This window comes from Python bivittatus, unplaced genomic scaffold (assembly GCF_059951505.1).
Source record: "Python bivittatus isolate LINGU-HERP-01145 unplaced genomic scaffold, Pbiv_v1 ctg000580_np1212, whole genome shotgun sequence".
Classification (NCBI taxonomy): domain Eukaryota; kingdom Metazoa; phylum Chordata; class Lepidosauria; order Squamata; family Pythonidae; genus Python; species Python bivittatus.
The window spans coordinates 15753082-15769685 of NW_028277087.1; the positions used below are offsets into that span (position 1 = coordinate 15753082).

At 43.0% G+C, this 16604-nt stretch overlaps 1 protein-coding gene across 2 annotated transcripts in view; it reads right to left on the reverse strand.

The window, feature by feature from the left end:
- Nucleotides 1-13021: 13021 nt before the first annotated feature.
- TRIM9 (tripartite motif containing 9) overlaps nt 13022-16604 on the reverse strand; it is a 56104-nt gene continuing 52521 nt past the window's right edge. For both annotated transcript variants that reach the window (XM_088149928.1, XM_088149927.1), the window contains 2 exons: nt 15931-16093; nt 13022-13576 (listed from right to left, as the gene is read on the reverse strand). In XM_088149928.1, coding sequence (XP_088006054.1) covers nt 13514-13576; nt 15931-16093 — 226 coding nt within the window. In that variant the 3' untranslated portion in view covers nt 13022-13513. The remainder of the gene's footprint in view (nt 13577-15930; nt 16094-16604) is intronic.

Here is a 16604-nt window from a genome sequence, read left to right on the forward strand (position 1 = left end):
AACCTCTCTTCTCCTTCTTCATCCCTGAGAGTTTCCAACAGCAGACGAGAGTCCAAGGGTGCATGTCCTTGCATGTGGATCTGAATCCCTCATGCTCACCTGAGGAGCAAACCCAGCATTCAGGCGGCTGTGAGCCCTTCCACAGGAGCAGAAGATCTTCATTTCAGGAAAGCCTCTTCCATTGCTGGGAAGCTCCTGCTACGAAGAGGTTCTCCCGGTGTACAGCTGGAATCTGCGTCCCCCAAATTTGAGTCCATTTCCTGACCTTCCCAACAACCATGGACAGCCCTGCCCCATCTTGCGCAGGAGAGCCCCGCAGATCCTGGAAGAGGCTCTCCCCAGGCAAAGCACACCCCACTCCTCCCACCCTCCCTTCCTCTTCAGGGCCCCGATTCTCTCAGCTGCTCTCCTCTGGACATCCTCAGGCCCATCCACCTCCCTCTGAAGATGCCAGAGCAGGTCTGGGCACCGAGCAGAGCAGACCTCCCTCGGCTTGACACGAGACTTCCATCCTTGCAGCTGAGGATCACATTGGCTTTTTCCGCAGCTGCGTCACCCTCATGGCTCACGTGCAGCTTGTGATTTGGCCATCCCAGGATGGCCACCAAGATTCACGTGACCTGTGTTGCATGGCTGAGAGTCCACACTGCCCCCCAGGTAGCACCAGAGGAGGGAGGTGCCAAGTCTCATGTAGCCAGGCAAGACCAAGGAAGCAAGAATGGCACAGACTCAGGAAGGCCTCTTTAATGCTCATTGGAAGTAAATGCAGCTTCCTTGGCCTTGCCCAGCTGCATGGGACTTGGCAAATGGGCAAATCACAAGCTGAGCACGAGGATGGAAGTCTCATGTCTAGCCAAGGGAGGTCTTGTTTTGGGATTGCTTGGTGCCCTGACTAGCTGTGGCATCTTCAGAGATACTGTAGGTGGACAGGTGAGAGGATGTCCGGAGGACAGCAGCCGAGAGAATTGGGGCCCTGAAGAGGAAGGGAGGGTGGGAGGCGTGGGGTGTGCTTAGCCTGGGGAGAGGAGATGGTGGGGAGCCTCTTCCAGGATCTGCGGGGCTCTCCTGTGCAAGATGGGGCAGGGCTGTCCATGGTTCTTCAGGAAGGACAGGAAATGGACTCAAATCCAGGGGATTCCAGCAGATTCCAGCTGGACGCCAGGAGAACCTTTTTGTGGTAGGAGTTTTCCAGCAATGGAAGAGGCTTTCCTGAAAATGAATAGAGAGGTGGCATCAATGTCCAGTTGATAGGGAGTGCATCAAATTACAATTGCAGTGGGGAAATGGATACTGCATGAAGGTTTCCTTCAATGAACCAATCATCTCTGGACATTGAACAAATACAATGTTCAATGTATACAGATGAACTCACGTACCTTTAAGCGTCTGTGTCTAAGCACACACAACTCACTCCAGTGAACCCCTTGTTATGTTCATGTAATGCTTATTTCTGTGATCTTGTCTGGCCAGTAGGAATCCAAAGCAGGAAGCAAGTTGGAAGCTAAACAAGCCAAACAATAACAATATGGACATTACCAAGTCCTAAGTGCTGCTGCTGACCAATGAGAAAAGGTATTTCCCTGCAGGGTAGGCTGCTGTCCGAAGTATGCTGGATAGACATGATAGCCCAGGGCCTTTTCTATTGAGTCGTATGGCCCTTCCATGCTGTCACCATATTCACTCCCCATCATGATTAATTTCAAGCTGGCCTATGGTAGCCCTTGTTGGAAGAATATGGGGTTCCAAGCTAGCCTGCCTCACGCGAGCACAAAGGGAGGGGCGGCCTAGCTTTGCTGCTTTGTGTGGGAGGGGCTTGGAGCCCGCCTTTTCCCTGTTTCCCTCTCTCATTTTCCTTTCTTCTTCCCTCATGGCCCTGCACGAGGTACGAGGGAATCCTCTCTCCTCTCCTCCTCATGGCTTTCTTACTTCCATTCAGGTTGCCTACATTCAGAAGCATGTAGGTTTCGTCCGAACGTATTACTCACGCACACAGGACCGTTTCTGCTATGAAACTGCTTTGTATGAAGATCTGAAAATAAACTCTGAGCTATCTTTTATTTCTCCTTTACTAATGTGTGGAGAGTGTTTATTTTGATCTGAATGTAGTTCAGCCTTTGTGCAAGTTTGAATGCTTCTACTCTGCCAAACCACTAAAACTAGCTGAACGCTGCGTGGGATCTTCTGTTACTAACATTTTGGAACCCCAACAGTCCTCACCGCTGCCGACCTCAAGATTCAGAGAACATCTCAGGATACAATCCATGCATTCTTCAGGTGGCCAAAAGGGTGCCAAAAATGGCATCCGACCAGTGCCACACCTGCCGCTGTACATGGTGTGTTGTGTGTAGCATTTGGCAATTTTTTTAATCATTTGAGCATTCACGTTCAGAAGGGACTACGATGCTGCTGTGCCTTGCTCATCTTAAAGCAGCAGAGATTTGCTAGCACGATATTCGGTGGGGAGGAGAGAAAGTTCAGAAACTAGGATGAAGCAAGATTTTCTGCCAGTGGGAAAACAGCTGGTCCCCAAACTTGACAATTGTATTGGAAAAGTGGATTCTTTGTGTTCTCTGGTGAACGGAGGTGGAGCTGAAAATAAGTCAGCTTGGCTGCTTAAGAGAAACCTCAGCATTTTTTCAGTGGTCAGTTTGTTCATGCTTCAAGAAACTCGGTTTCCTGAGTTTATATTAAGCTCTTGTCATTTTGCAAGCTAGGCTTCAGCAGTACGTGAACCGAGAACTACCGGATGTACAAGCTGGGTTTCGAAGAGGCAGAGGAACTAGAGATCAAATTGCCAACATTCGCTGGATCACGGAGAAAGCACAAGAGTTCCAGAAAAACATCTACTTCTGCTTCATTGACTATGCAAAAGCCTTCGATTGTGTGGATCACAACAAACTGTGGCAAATTCTTAAAGAGATGGGAGTACCAGACCACCTTACTTGTCTCCTGAGAAATCTGTATGCTGGCCAAGAAGCAACAGTTAGAACCTGTCACAGAACAACCAATTGGTTCAAAATAGGGAAAGGTGTACGACAAGGCTGTATACTGTCACCCTGCTTATTTAACCTATATGCAGAGTACATCATGAGAAATGCCAGGCTGGAAGAATCACAAACCGGAATTAAGATTGCAGGGAGAATCATCAACAACCTCAGATATGCGGACGATACCACCCTAATGGCAGAAAGTGAAGAAGAACTAAAGAGCCTCTTGATGAGGGTGAAAGAGGAGAGTGCAAAAGCTGGCTTGAAACTCAACATTAAAAAAACTAAGATCATGGCGTCTGGACCCATCAATTCCTGGCAAATAGAAGGGGTAGAAATGGAAGCAGTAACAGACTTCATTTATTTGGGCTCCAAGATCACCGCAGACGGAGACTGCAGCCATGAAATTAAAAGACGCTCCTTGGGAGGAAAGCTATGGCAAACCTAGATAGCATATTAAAAAGCAGAGATGTCACCTTGCCGACAAAGATCCGCATAGTCAAAGCTATGGTTTTTCCAGTAGTAATGTATGGCTGTGAGAGCTGGACCACAAAGAAGGCTGAGCGCCGAAGAATTGATACCTTTGAACTGTGGTGCTGGAGAAGACTCTTAAGAGTCCCCTGGACTGCTAGGAGGTCAAACCAGTCAATCTTAAAGGAAATCAGCCCTGACTGCTCATTGGAAGGATTGATAATGAAGCTCAAGCTCAGATACTTTGGTCACCTAATGCGAAGAGAGGACTCTTTGGAAAAGACCCTGATGCTGGGAAAGATTGAAGGCAAAAGGAGAAGAGGACGGCAGAGGATGAGATGGTTAGATAGCATCACTGAAGCAATGAGCATGAAACTGAGCAAACTCAGGGAGGCAGTGAAGGACAGGAAGGCCTGGCGCAATATGGTTCATGGGGTCATGAAGAGTCAGACGCGACTTAACGACTGAACAACTTGTCATTTTGACTTCTGTAATGCATTTTGCATGGGGCTATCATGGAAGACTACTGTGAAACTCAACTTGTCCAGAATACAGTGGGTTTGAGTAGCAATGGATGCCACTAGTTCGTGGAAGGTCTCTGCTCTGGGAGCTGCCCTGGTTATCAATTACTTTTTAGGTGTAATTCAAGGTGCTGGTTGACATTTATAAAACCCTACATAGCTTGGGACTTGGATATCTTCAGGATCACCTACTTCCATTGGTTTCTACCTGTCTAATAACATTTGAAAGAGTGGGGTTTCCATGGGTCCCTTGTCTAGGAGAATGTCATCTACAGAGATCCCAGGACAAGCCTTTTCAGTAGTGTCCCCTTTCTTTGGAACAGTAGCTTCTCTTTTGAAATTAAATTTGCTGTTTTCCTATTAATATTCCGGAAAGCCATCAAGAGGAATTGGAACTGTTGTGAAGAGAAAGCCACTCAGCTCTAATATGTAGTGATGCGTGTTTATTTCTTTGGAACAAAGTTTCCTATAATTGTAATTGTTCTGTTTAGTTACTTTGATGTATTGTCTTAATTCTCCTATTGGAGAAGATTTTGTAAACTGTTCTGAGCCTTCATGGATTACAGCAGCATATAAAACTAGGTAAGTAGTAAGTAAATATATTTTAAATGGCTGATAACTTGATTGGCATTTTGTCTTAACTGTTGTTGGCAATCATTTTTAAATCTTCCTATATGATCATGTTTATCTTCTGCTTTTTAAAACACAAGTGGAGCATAAATACTGGAAATAAATACATGATTTAGCTATTCAGGAACAGAAGGCTAGAGGAGAAGACAACTAGAACTTTTTTTCCCTGAGAGCTCATATTCAGTAGATATAATTTTTCATCTTGACTTATGTTGATTTTCTAATGGTTTTTGAAAAAAAAACTTGGTTTAAAAATAAAACAATTCCTTAAATATTTCTAAAGTTGTTCATTCTTAAGTCATAAGTACTTTATTGGATTTTTAAAAATTTATCAACTACATCTAACGCTTTCTGATAACTGTACCCACATGAATTTTGGATGCAAAATGAGGAGGCACCAAGGGTGCACCAAACTTTGGTAAAGAGATGCATGCAGACACAGGTTCCTATCTATAATATAAAAGTGGTCAATTTCTCTCCCACTTTGTTTCTATCTACAAAGGAATTTGAGCATTTCATCTAAGATTGTACATGGTTTCAAAAAATTGGGATCAACCATGGTTTGTTTGTTTTTTTCAGCCTAATCGTACTAGAAAAAGCCCTGAATGCAACATTAAATTTTTGACAGCATCCCATAAAGTCTAGGTCAAATGTTTGTGGTCTCCTCAATTTCAAAACAATCTTGTAAGCTTCAGGTTGTTAACATCAAATCAGCCTTTTTTTTCTGTACCTTGCAGTATCTAACACAATGCAGAAGTGAAGCTTTCTAAAGCTGCTCAGCAGGAGTATTAGTCCTATTTCCTTGGGAAAGGATTTCCTAATTGGGGGACCATTACCAAGAGGGCTGTCCTTCAAGTTATCACATCATCGGCTCCACTGTAGTGTATGGGTCAACTGGTTCTGGAGAAGACCTCTTGAGCTTTGAAGACTACTGTGAACATTTTCACCTGGGCCTGGTACTTTAAAAGATCAGTCCTCTACTTGAAGGGCTGTCCAGATGAAGTTAGAAGACAAGTTAAAAAACTATGAGAAGCAAGAGCCAATAGTTGTTCACCAAGGGATAGCATCTTAACAGCTAACTGAGCAGTAGGTGAGAAAAAGAAAGAGCTTGAAATCTCTAGAGTTCTCAAGTTGCTAACTAACTTCCTGCAAAATCTGAGTGGAGTCAGTTTTAGGAGATGTGTTGCAGTTGTTTAAAACATGAAATGTGACTTGTACGTTTGTGAATAAATACAATGCTGAAAAATACTCAGTTCATTTCAAAGGAAGCCAAACAACTGTATTTTGGGTGCTGCTCAGTACTCATAGAATTGGGTGTAAGATAACCAGCTTCTGAGAACATTGCTGATGCTTTCATGTATTTGAGTATTGCCCTGAAGTATTAGAAACTTTCTGAAAATGAAAGCATTAAGTATATTTACCAACTGACATCATTATTAATGCATCTGACAAAATGAATTCTGAACAAAAAAATCTATGTATGTTCATCTGTTATTCTTGCTGTACCATGAGATGCAAGCCAGCAATTCACTAAGATAGAATGTGATTTAATGGCTTTCTCTTTGCATGTTATGTGAACTCAGCGCATTGTGATTCATGCAAAAAACCACAGCTAAATAAACCATGGTTGTGAGTGATAATGTGAATCCAGTCTCTATTTGGAATGCAATAACGATGGTATAAGACTTTGGAAGAAAGCAGAGTGCTCTTTGCAGAACGCCCATATACATAATTAATAAATAAGGCATGGCTACACTGCCATCTTTTGGAAAGCAACAGGCATGAAGGCCATGATAAAATGACAAAACTGCCCTATAGATTTCCTCTGAACCTGGATTTCATTTAACGGGAGAGCACTGAGTTTGTGTTGACCACTGAAATTAATGAGACTGAACTCCTGCCAATTAGTGCCACTAAATACTATTTCCTGTCACTTTGACATTTACCAGTTCAAAAAAACTTCATGCCATTATGAAGTTTTGACACTGGCTGTTCTCACAGGTAAAACTTAAATACCAGTCAGCTACAGTGTGCATCCAGAGAGCCAGTCTGGTGTAGTGGCAAAGGCACCAGGGTAGAAACTGGCAGACTGGGAGTTCTAGTCCTGCCTTAGGCTCAAAGGTGGGTGACCCAGCTGGGTGACCTTGGGCCAGTCACTCTCTCTCAGCCCTAGGAAGTAGGCAATGGCAAACCACTTCTGACATCTTGCCAAGAAAACTGCAGGGACTTGTCCAGGCAGTTGCAAGAGTCAACACTGACTTGAAAACACACATGCGCGCACACACACACAAATATACATCTAGCATTTTAAAGTTGCTTCCTCCCCTACTCTCTTAGGCCTTGAAAATGTGCCCCGTGTAGTACAAGTAGAGGTACGTTATGCAAGAGACATCCAGCTTGCTCTTTCTGATATTTTCCTGGTTGTTTTAATTTTTTAAATTAAATTAGCCATTGGATTTATAAAATGAGGAATACCTCTTCTTTTAGGCCCTAATGTAGGTAATTTAGACTGTTTTCTGAGATTTTATTCATGAGCTGGAGATTCTGAGGATGGAAAGCCATTGGCTGCTTGGTATTTCTGCCATTCCCAAGAGAAAGAGACAGGATTTCTCAGTTTAATGGAAAAGTCCCTGCGATTGTGGAGATTTGTGCCAAATATGTACACTCACTCTCTCTCTCTCTCTCTCTCTCTCTCTCTCTCTCTCTCTCTCTCATTCTCTCTCTCTCTCTCTCACACACACACACACACACACACACACACACAAAGGCTCATTTTTTGCCCCAATATTCATACCTTAAGAATGACCAGGAAAATGAAAGCAGGATGGGACCATCACAGTAGGTCAGGACAGCACAGCCTGGGGCATGGGGGAAGAAGGAGAAACTGGTATGGGTGGACATGGTGAGAGTTTAATAATTTATCTTTTCTGACACATTAACATTACCATTTTGTGGCAATTTTTGGAGTGGATCACGGGGACCTACCTAGGGTGTTGGGGGGTCATGTAACCCTAGAGCTGCAGGTTGCACCCAACTGTTAATTCGGACAAGCAGATACATAAGTATCCTGTTTTTCTTTAGTGTTTGGATATTAGTATTCTTGTTGTTGTGTTTTTATTCATCAAAGAATAGCACAATAAAAAGAAGAAATAAAAAGAATAACAATGGCTGGTGTGGGTCTTCCGGGCTGTGTGGCCATGTTCTGGAAGTTTTGTTTCCTAACGTTTCGCCAGCATCTGTGACCGGCATCTTCAGAGGGCAGGAGCACAGATAGGAGCGGTTCTCTCTGTGCCCAGGTTGCCCAGGCCTAACCCCCAGGAAGATACACACATATGTTGACACCAAAACAAGCAGCCACTCATTAACCCAACCCCAACCCCCCCACACACCCCCCACTTCAGGCACCCTCGCTGATCTCTATAAATACCCACAACAGGGTCACATCATCCTGGGCACAGAGAGAACTGCTCCTGTCTGTGCTCCTGCACTCTGAAGATGCCGGTCACAGGTGCTGGCGAAACGTTAGGAAACAAAACTTCCAGAACACGGCCACACAGCCTGGAAGACCCACACCAGCCACTGTATTCCGGCCGTGAAAGCCTTCGACAATACATTAAAAAGAATAACAACTTGACTGGTGCTCTTTGGAAATTTGAATTCCGGCCAGGAACCTAGGAAATATCCAAGTAACATCTGAACATGTGCCCAGAAAGATGGTTTTTTGTAAATCTAACCAAAATAATTGGTTCTCATAAAAATGTTTAATCTGTTTATTATTCTGTGTAATGCATCAAAGCTATAGGGCAGTGTTTCTCAATCTTGGCCACTTTAAGCTGGGTGGTCTTCAACTCCCAGAATTCCCCAGCCAGTGGATTTCAACTCCCAGAATTCCCCAGCCAGCCATGCTGGCAGGGGAATTCTGGGAGTTGAAGACCACCCAGCTTAAAGCGGCCAAGGTTGAGAAATATTGCTATAGGGTATCATTGCAAGACCTTTCCATGATTTATCCATTTTGATTCTTAGATCTCTGTATTTAAACTTTTTTTTCCATTTCTTTTCATTTGCATTCCTGGTATAGAGGATAAGCTCCATCTAGACACATCCATGGATATTCCTGGGCTTCCAACCTAATTTCAGAAGCATGGGCATCCATAGAGGAGGTTAAAAAAGTCAAGATGGTGCCTGTAATTGGTCATTCTAATCCCTGCCTCTTTCTGAGGCACACACACAAAAAAGGGGGGGGGGTTCAATTGCACAGTTGTGGCCACCGTCTTGACTTTTTAACCCCCCTGAGCATTGCTGGTGTGTTCTTATAGCTCCTTTCTCGTTCAAAATCTGAACACACACACACACACGCACTTCCTCCAATGGTCATCCAAAAACGCGGCAGGAAACTGTTGCAGTTCTCTGACTATTCTTTTTATTAGAACAACACATAGGGCCCCACTGGGCCTGGAGAGCAGCTGTTTAGAGCTAACAATTGCCAATGGCATGTTATGCATCACTAGGGATCTATTCTAAGCATCAGAAACATCGTCGGGAAGCAGAACAGATGTCTGTGGAAATCGGCTGCAGTGGCCCAGCCACCAAGCCTCCTAGGAAATGTAAAACCATGAGGAGATCTGCGTCACCCTGCAACCCGGCTCCTTTGCAGCAAGGAAAGCTAACGATATGAATGCAAAATAGCACCCATTCAAGACATTAGGTAAACATAAATGAGGTAAACAAATTAAGAATACCATCACCACAGGGAAAGGTGGATTCTAACGGGAAGGAATTCTCAATGGGAACCAGCAACTTATTTACAGGCATGTCTTTTCTTGTTATGTTTCAGAGTTTTATTTTATTTTTGCAGTCATGTTTGTGTTCACACGTGATCTTTTTCTTCAGCTCATTCCTGGTTTATCTCCACTCCTCATTAAAATAGAGAGAGAGAGAGGGAGAGCAAGCATCACTAAATTGAAAGCAAAAGAAAACGGAGGCCAGTACGCTGTCTGTGATGGGAGAAAAATACAATGACAGCAACCATAATGAATGAATGTGGGGAATGGATTATGTACATAGTTAGCCTAAATAATCAGTCACCTTCAAGTGAGGAGCAGAATCCAATGGCAGAGACTGATAAGCACAACTTTCAGAGGTGACTTCCTCTAAAATGGCACCAATCTGAGTCCCCCAAATGGGTCACACGCACCGATTCAGAAGCAATGGAAGTCCCAATCTGAGAAGGAACATCCACCATGTTCTCAATGAAAGTGATGTCACAGTCTAAAACCCACAACTTATATGGGCAGCACAATCTCTTTTTGAGCTATACCAAACCACACATTTATGAGATTACTAATTGCCATCAAACTACTAGGCTTCAAGAAGTCCCTCTCTTTTCAGTTCCTCTCCCTTGTCTCCAAGTTGAGGGATTTCAGCAGAATTCAGGGCTGCACCATTAAAACGCAAGGGCTCATTTGTGCTTTGTCTCCTGATGGAACAACATCTCGGTGGTTTCCAAGCTCTCCCAATTTCAACTATCTGATAGTCACTTACTGTTTTGCTATCTTGTTCATTGCTGGACATAACCTTATTACAAGCCACTTTCTTATGGCACTGCTCAGCAAGCCTCTAGATCTTCCAAATAAATTAATTCCATGGAATACATATAACTGTACGAGCGCTAAGGTCATAACTGATTTTTCATGCTAATGAATTAAATGTGCATCGGTCTCCGCCTATATTATGTTTACTTCTCCCATTTTGCACTGCAGCCAGACATGACTCTAAAGTAGGTCTTCCAGAATGATGTTCTGCTGCAAAAGGATTCATTCCAACCCAGCAGAAATGTAGGATTGTGGCTTAACAGTTGCAAAAAATGTTAACAATGCCAAGGTGGGGGAATAAAGTAATGATCAAGGTAAAGAAAATGATCAAGATCACGGAGTATCTTTTGATGACACAACATGAATTGGCCTGGTTTCACAGCAAGGAAGCATGAAACGTTACCATGGCAGAGTTCATTTCTTGAGAAGAGGAATACACAGAGGAGGCACCTTTGCCTTTCAATACATGAGCCAGAAACATGTGCTCAGTCTGATACAGCATGCCCCTTTTTTTAGATGCAAAAGTTTCACTATAGCTATGGAAAATGCTGTTACCTAAAATGGCTAACAAACTGCTCACATTTATGTCTGGGAGGAAAGACACGTGATAAGCGCCAGTCTACAATCAAAAGAAAGTCATACCCATGTATAGTTTGCTTACAGAATCAAAAAACACCCCAAGAGACACTTCCCCCATTCCCATAGTTGTCCATTTAGAAATATTGTCTAGAAACAATGTTCCGTGTTTATAGGGTCAGGGAAATTCCCTTCGTTTAAGAACAATAACAGGATAGCAAAATAGTTGCTTTGTATGTTACAGAAGTGGTAAGGGGGACACTAGTGACATCTGTAGGAAGCCATCAGTCAGTTGGTTGCTTTGCAAACCATCCAGGAAGTCCAGGCATGGATCAGCGTGAAGAGTCCCAGCTGCCCCTGCAGTGAGTTTGAGTCTTGGACAGGGTTCTCCGAAAAGGGTGCTTTCTGCATGTGACCGCATTTTTCCCAACTACCATGGAACATATCAGATTGACAACATTTGGCCTAGAATTAGGCTGGTGTCTCAGTTTGGCTCTTCAGACACAATCATATGCTGAACCTATCTGAATCATCTGTTTTCCCTGTTAGCTTGCCAGCCATGGAGAGGTAGAACTATCTTGGATGGTTTGGGAGTGGATATTGGCTATCTGTGAATGACGCCCAATTATCCTTCAATTGATTTCTGTGGCAGGATGTTGATCTGCAACACAGTCTAGGATTTACTGCATTTGGCTCTATTAATTTGTGGTGGTGGTGGTGGTGGTGATGATGATGATGGTGATGATATAGGAAAGTTTGACTTTGGACCTGTTTCATATGACAAAACTGATACAAACTAAGAATCCAAGATTGTTTATGTCTCCCTTGCTTCTAACACACTCTCAAGGGTTGCATCAAAAAAAAAAAAAAAAAGCTCCACCAGATTATTTGAACAATCAAGAGTATCTAATGGGAGTTGCCATCTCAGAAACGTTGACTAGGTAAACAAGTTATGGTTTCAATTTATAGCCAACTTTGCATTTATCTTCCACTTACTCAGCTCAGTCCATCTCCTGTGGCTTGTGGCTTGTGGCTTGTGGGGGATAATGTGGGGGAAGAACTCCCATGTAAGCCACCTTAAGCTCCAAGAGAAAAAGTAACTCTAAAGCTGTTACAATAAGAAACAAACGCGGCAGCCCCATTATATGTACCCTAGAGATTCATGTTATTGTTCAAAAATAGAATGGTTAGTTTCCCATATTCTGCAGTCTGTGGTGATCTGCCATGGCTATCGTTCTGAACAAAAAGTGGCTCATGAATTAAAAATGAAGAATGAAGTCCTCTAGTAAGTGTGTAGATCAGTGTTTCTCAACTTTAAGATGTGTGGACTTCAACTTCCAGAATTCCCTAGCCAGCATGGGAAAAAGCATGCTCACTGGGGAATTCTGGGAGTTGAAGTCCACACATCTTAAAGTTGCTAAGGTTGAGAAATACTGGTGTAGATGTTGTGAATTCTCTTTGTTCCAGTACAAGTGCTTGTGTACCATTTCTGTGGAAATAACATAATCATCCTTCTCTTTGCTTTGACTGGAAAAAGGAACAGCTGACTTTCCAAAACTGTTAATTCTACATGGCTTTGTATGTAGAATAATGATTCCCAACCTCTAATCTCAGGAAAAGTGATAGTCCATAAGAAGACTGCAAGTCATCCCTGCCATGGGCACCAATATAAACTTATTTTTAAAGAAACTATTAAAAATTTAGAAGTTCCCCATAAATCTGGGCATCCCTGCTCCAAATCTTGTACAATTTCAGGTGGGAACACCAAAGTCTCATAAGATTTGGCAATCTTGTGAGGTTTGGGCCATTTAAAATAATTAATTTCTTATTTAATTCTGGGATCCTGTGGCCACTATGCTCGATGGTACCTGCAGACATCATGTTGCTGATCTCTTGCTTATGTGATGGTCTCGGAAGCTTTTTATAATGATTTTGGGAGACACACATAGGCTTCCATAGCTAGCCAGGATGATGCCAAAAGGAGATATGTGCTGTGATGTTACAACATAAGCTCCATCCCTTCATACTTGCATCACAACATTGCATGCATGTATGTCAAGGGCGGAGCTTACATTGTGGTATGTTTTTCATCACTTGCCCCTACCATACTGACTACATGGCAGTTCAAGGCGGATACTTTTTGAAGAGACTGAGAAAGGCTGCAAAGGAAGAGGTGGTGGAGGTAAAGTTAACTGGACTCCGAGAAAGTAATTCTTGCGAGTCATCAGGTTGTAGAAGTGTTTGGTGTGCCATTTTTGAACTTAATCCACAGCAATATGAACACAGCCATCCATTCTCTTGGGAGTCAAAATGGCTCGACCACATCTGCTATGCCATGAGGTCTGCTTCACATTCAAGAAAAAGGAAAAATCCAAACTAGGAATAAAACCGAACTGGAAAATAGAGAAAGAGTTACACTTCAGGCTCTCCAGGAACTTTGTGATCAGCCAAAAAACAAAAATAGCAAAGCTAACTCACGCACAGCATGTGGCGCTTGAAGAAACTAGGGGGGGAGGGCATCAACTGCTGCACCTTGTTGAGATGCAAAGTCTGGTTTGTCTTTTGTTTTCTTTAGTTTCTGCCCCTCTGCTTTTTTAAAAATTTGGTTTTGCTGCTCTGGAGTTGCCAGATGACCAGATATTGTCCTTCTTGCTCCTATGAGGTCAATTCTTGAAGAACGTCAACGCAGCTCTCTTGATGTGTCCTGAGAAAAAGCTACTGGGCATCCATTTTCTCCTTACTGCAAGGATCCCCGTGCATTATAGAAGTCTGGGACTGGCAGGCCAGTGTGAAGTGTTACCTGTAACCAAGGACAGCTTGGACAGTGTTCAACCTGGATAGCATTTTAAATCACTTTTTCATTAGATAGGTTTTGCTTTCCCATGCTCGCAGAACTAACTGTCAATGCACAGACCCACAAATACACACACATTCTTCCCAACAAATTGATAGTGATTCTGTATAAGAACAACAGTTAAATGGGAAGATATTAAATTATACACCAAAATGTTAACTAAGACACTTTAACTCCCCTGGGATTTTGAGGGAGTCAGCTAAACAAGTGCTTAAATTTTTCTTGGCTTGGCCAACTTTGGCTAGATCAAGACCATATTTTTTAATATCCTTTACTGAATTATGCATAGTTACAACTGTGGAATTTTTTATTTTTTTTTAATCCTACAGAAAAGCACAAAAGTAGGTCTTGAGCTAAAATGGTGCCTTAGGAAGTAAAATGGAGAAAGGGATGGAATTTGGAGGAAGTGGAGACTATTTTGGTCCAGAGTACACTTACTATTCGCAGTATGGAACTACCTGCTTTTTTACCCCCCACTCCTCCAAGCTTCCTGATATATATCGTTGTGGAACACTCTTTTGAGTTGAATTTGGGTGGAAGAGTTGCAAAGGCACTGTTCTGAGGGGAATTTAGAAGGATAATAATCCCAGATATCTATTTGGAGCTTCATTTCCCCATGCCTCCTCCCCACCCCCAGAATACTCCATCAAGGTTTAATGTACTGTCAGCTACAGGGAGCAGTGTGGGAAAAATCAGTGGCTTCCTGTTCATGGTAAGAATTTTGTGTAATGGTATGTGGGAATGACCTTGGGAGACAGGAGGAAGAGCCACAGCCGAGACAACAGTCTGATAAACAAAATGTTAGTCCGAAGGAGGAGGGGTGGCGAAAGCACCTCAGAAGGGACCCCCCCTAGTTTTCAGGAGAGTAACAGTGAGGGACAGGAGAGGTACTTTCAGACTTGCAAGTTTCTGTTAATGTAACCTTACAATAAAGTTAGAGGTAGTACTCCTGGTTGTGCTTCTTGTCTGGATACCTCGCAAGGCTAACATCAATCTTGCAAGTCTGAAAGTACCTCTCCCGTCCCTCACTGTTACTCTCCTGAAAACTAGGGGGGGTCCCTTTTGAGGTGCTTTCGCCACCCCTCCTCCTTCGGACTAACATTTTGTTTATCAGACTGTTGTCTCGGCTGTGGCTCTTCCTCCTGTCTCCCAAGGTCATTCCCACATACCATTACCCTTTGCTGCAAAGCAAATGGTGACAGTCGAAAGGCAAAGGTAAGGTGATTTCCCCCCTTTGCTAATGGTATTTCTGATTTAGAATCATTTTTTGGCCTAACCCTAAATGATACAGAAATGGATTTTGAGTATCAGACTGCACAGTCTGAGAGTTCAGCTTTAATAAGTCCTACAATTGAAATCTGTCTTAAACTTTCCAATATTTGGGGTTCTTGGTGTTTTCTGAGATTAGTTTGCTTGCTGACATTTCATTACCCAACTAGGGCACTGATGATGTTACCTAGTTGGGTAATGAAACATCTGCAAGCAAACAACCAAGCTCAGAGAGCACCAAGAACTCTACAGTTCAACCCTGAGCTACACATATTCTCTTTTACTTTCCAATATTTCTCTTTTTCAGCTTAACACTTTGACCACTAGGCAGCCAAATGTTACGTCCATTTAATTTTCTAATTTGCCTCTGACATAGTGCCTCTCGGATATTTATTTATTTATTTAAATATTCATTCAATTTATATAGCCTTCCATCTCACTTTTACGTGACACTAGGCGGCTTACAATAAATAGATATTGTGGGAGAGTACCAGCAAGATCCAGCTTCCTAGCACTATTCATAACAAACCCACTACTAATCATTCTTGCATGCCTTGTCACCAGTAGAAGAGGAGACCAGGGAATCTTGTCTCCTTTAAATCTGGAGCTGTCTTGGCATATCATAAGCTGGGATGGAGGACTGTTGTTGGGCTCTACCTCCCTCAGTCTCAGCCAGCGTGGTCAAAAGGAAGTGACAGTGGCAAATAACACTGCTATACCTCAGGTTCTTATTCATGGTCTAGGCCAGGCTTCCCCAAATTCTGTGTGTTCCAGATGTGTGGAGTTATTCTTGAAATTTCCAGCCAGCATAACTATTGCTGATCCTGGGAATTGAAGTTTATACATGTTGAAGGTGGTCAGTTTGAGGAAGATTGTTCTAGGTCTTCTGCTTCACTCCTTTTTTTTTCATCTCAGCCCTGCATTTTATTCCTCCCATTCTGTACAGCTGCTATCTATCACCATTGCCACTGCATACCAAGACAGCCTCCGAATGGCATTTCTGAACCAACCAGATCTCATCCCATTCTTACTTGCACATTCCGGTTGAGACTGACAGCAGGAAAGAATATGCCCTCCAGGTTCTCAAAGGCCACTGGTCCTTGCTGATCTTCATTGATAGAGAAGGTCAAGGTTCTCCTGGTCAAATCAAGCAAGATGCCTACAGTAGCACCTTTGGTGATACCTCCTTCAGTCCTTTTGAAAAGAAATGCCAGTTAGCATCTATTTAATTCACACTCCTCTGCCAAATTAAAGGTGGCTTAGATGAGTGGCCATACATTTTGTTTTCACAACAGTTCTGAGAGATAAGTCAGACTTAGAGATAATGATTGCCTCTGGTTACCCAGTGAGACCTATGGCGCAATTAAGATTTAAACCTGACTTTCCACAGTCCTAGTTCAATGTTCTTCACCACTATTGCATGTTGACATTTGAAGGATCATCCTGCAAGCACATCCAAGTTGGTCTTTTAGATGACATGGCTCTTTGTGGAGAACATATGTGTTCCACTAACAGAGGAATGTGTATCATGACTAAATTGCTTAAATGCCCAACGGACATACCCACTGTGTCTGGTTCAGTGACTGCACTGTAGGTGAGCTGAAAAATCTGAAGCAGAATTCAGCATTGGCTTGTTCAGTGAACTTCCTAAACAGTGGCTTCCCGAACAAGCTAGAATTGATTGTGGTAACACATGCCTTAGTTA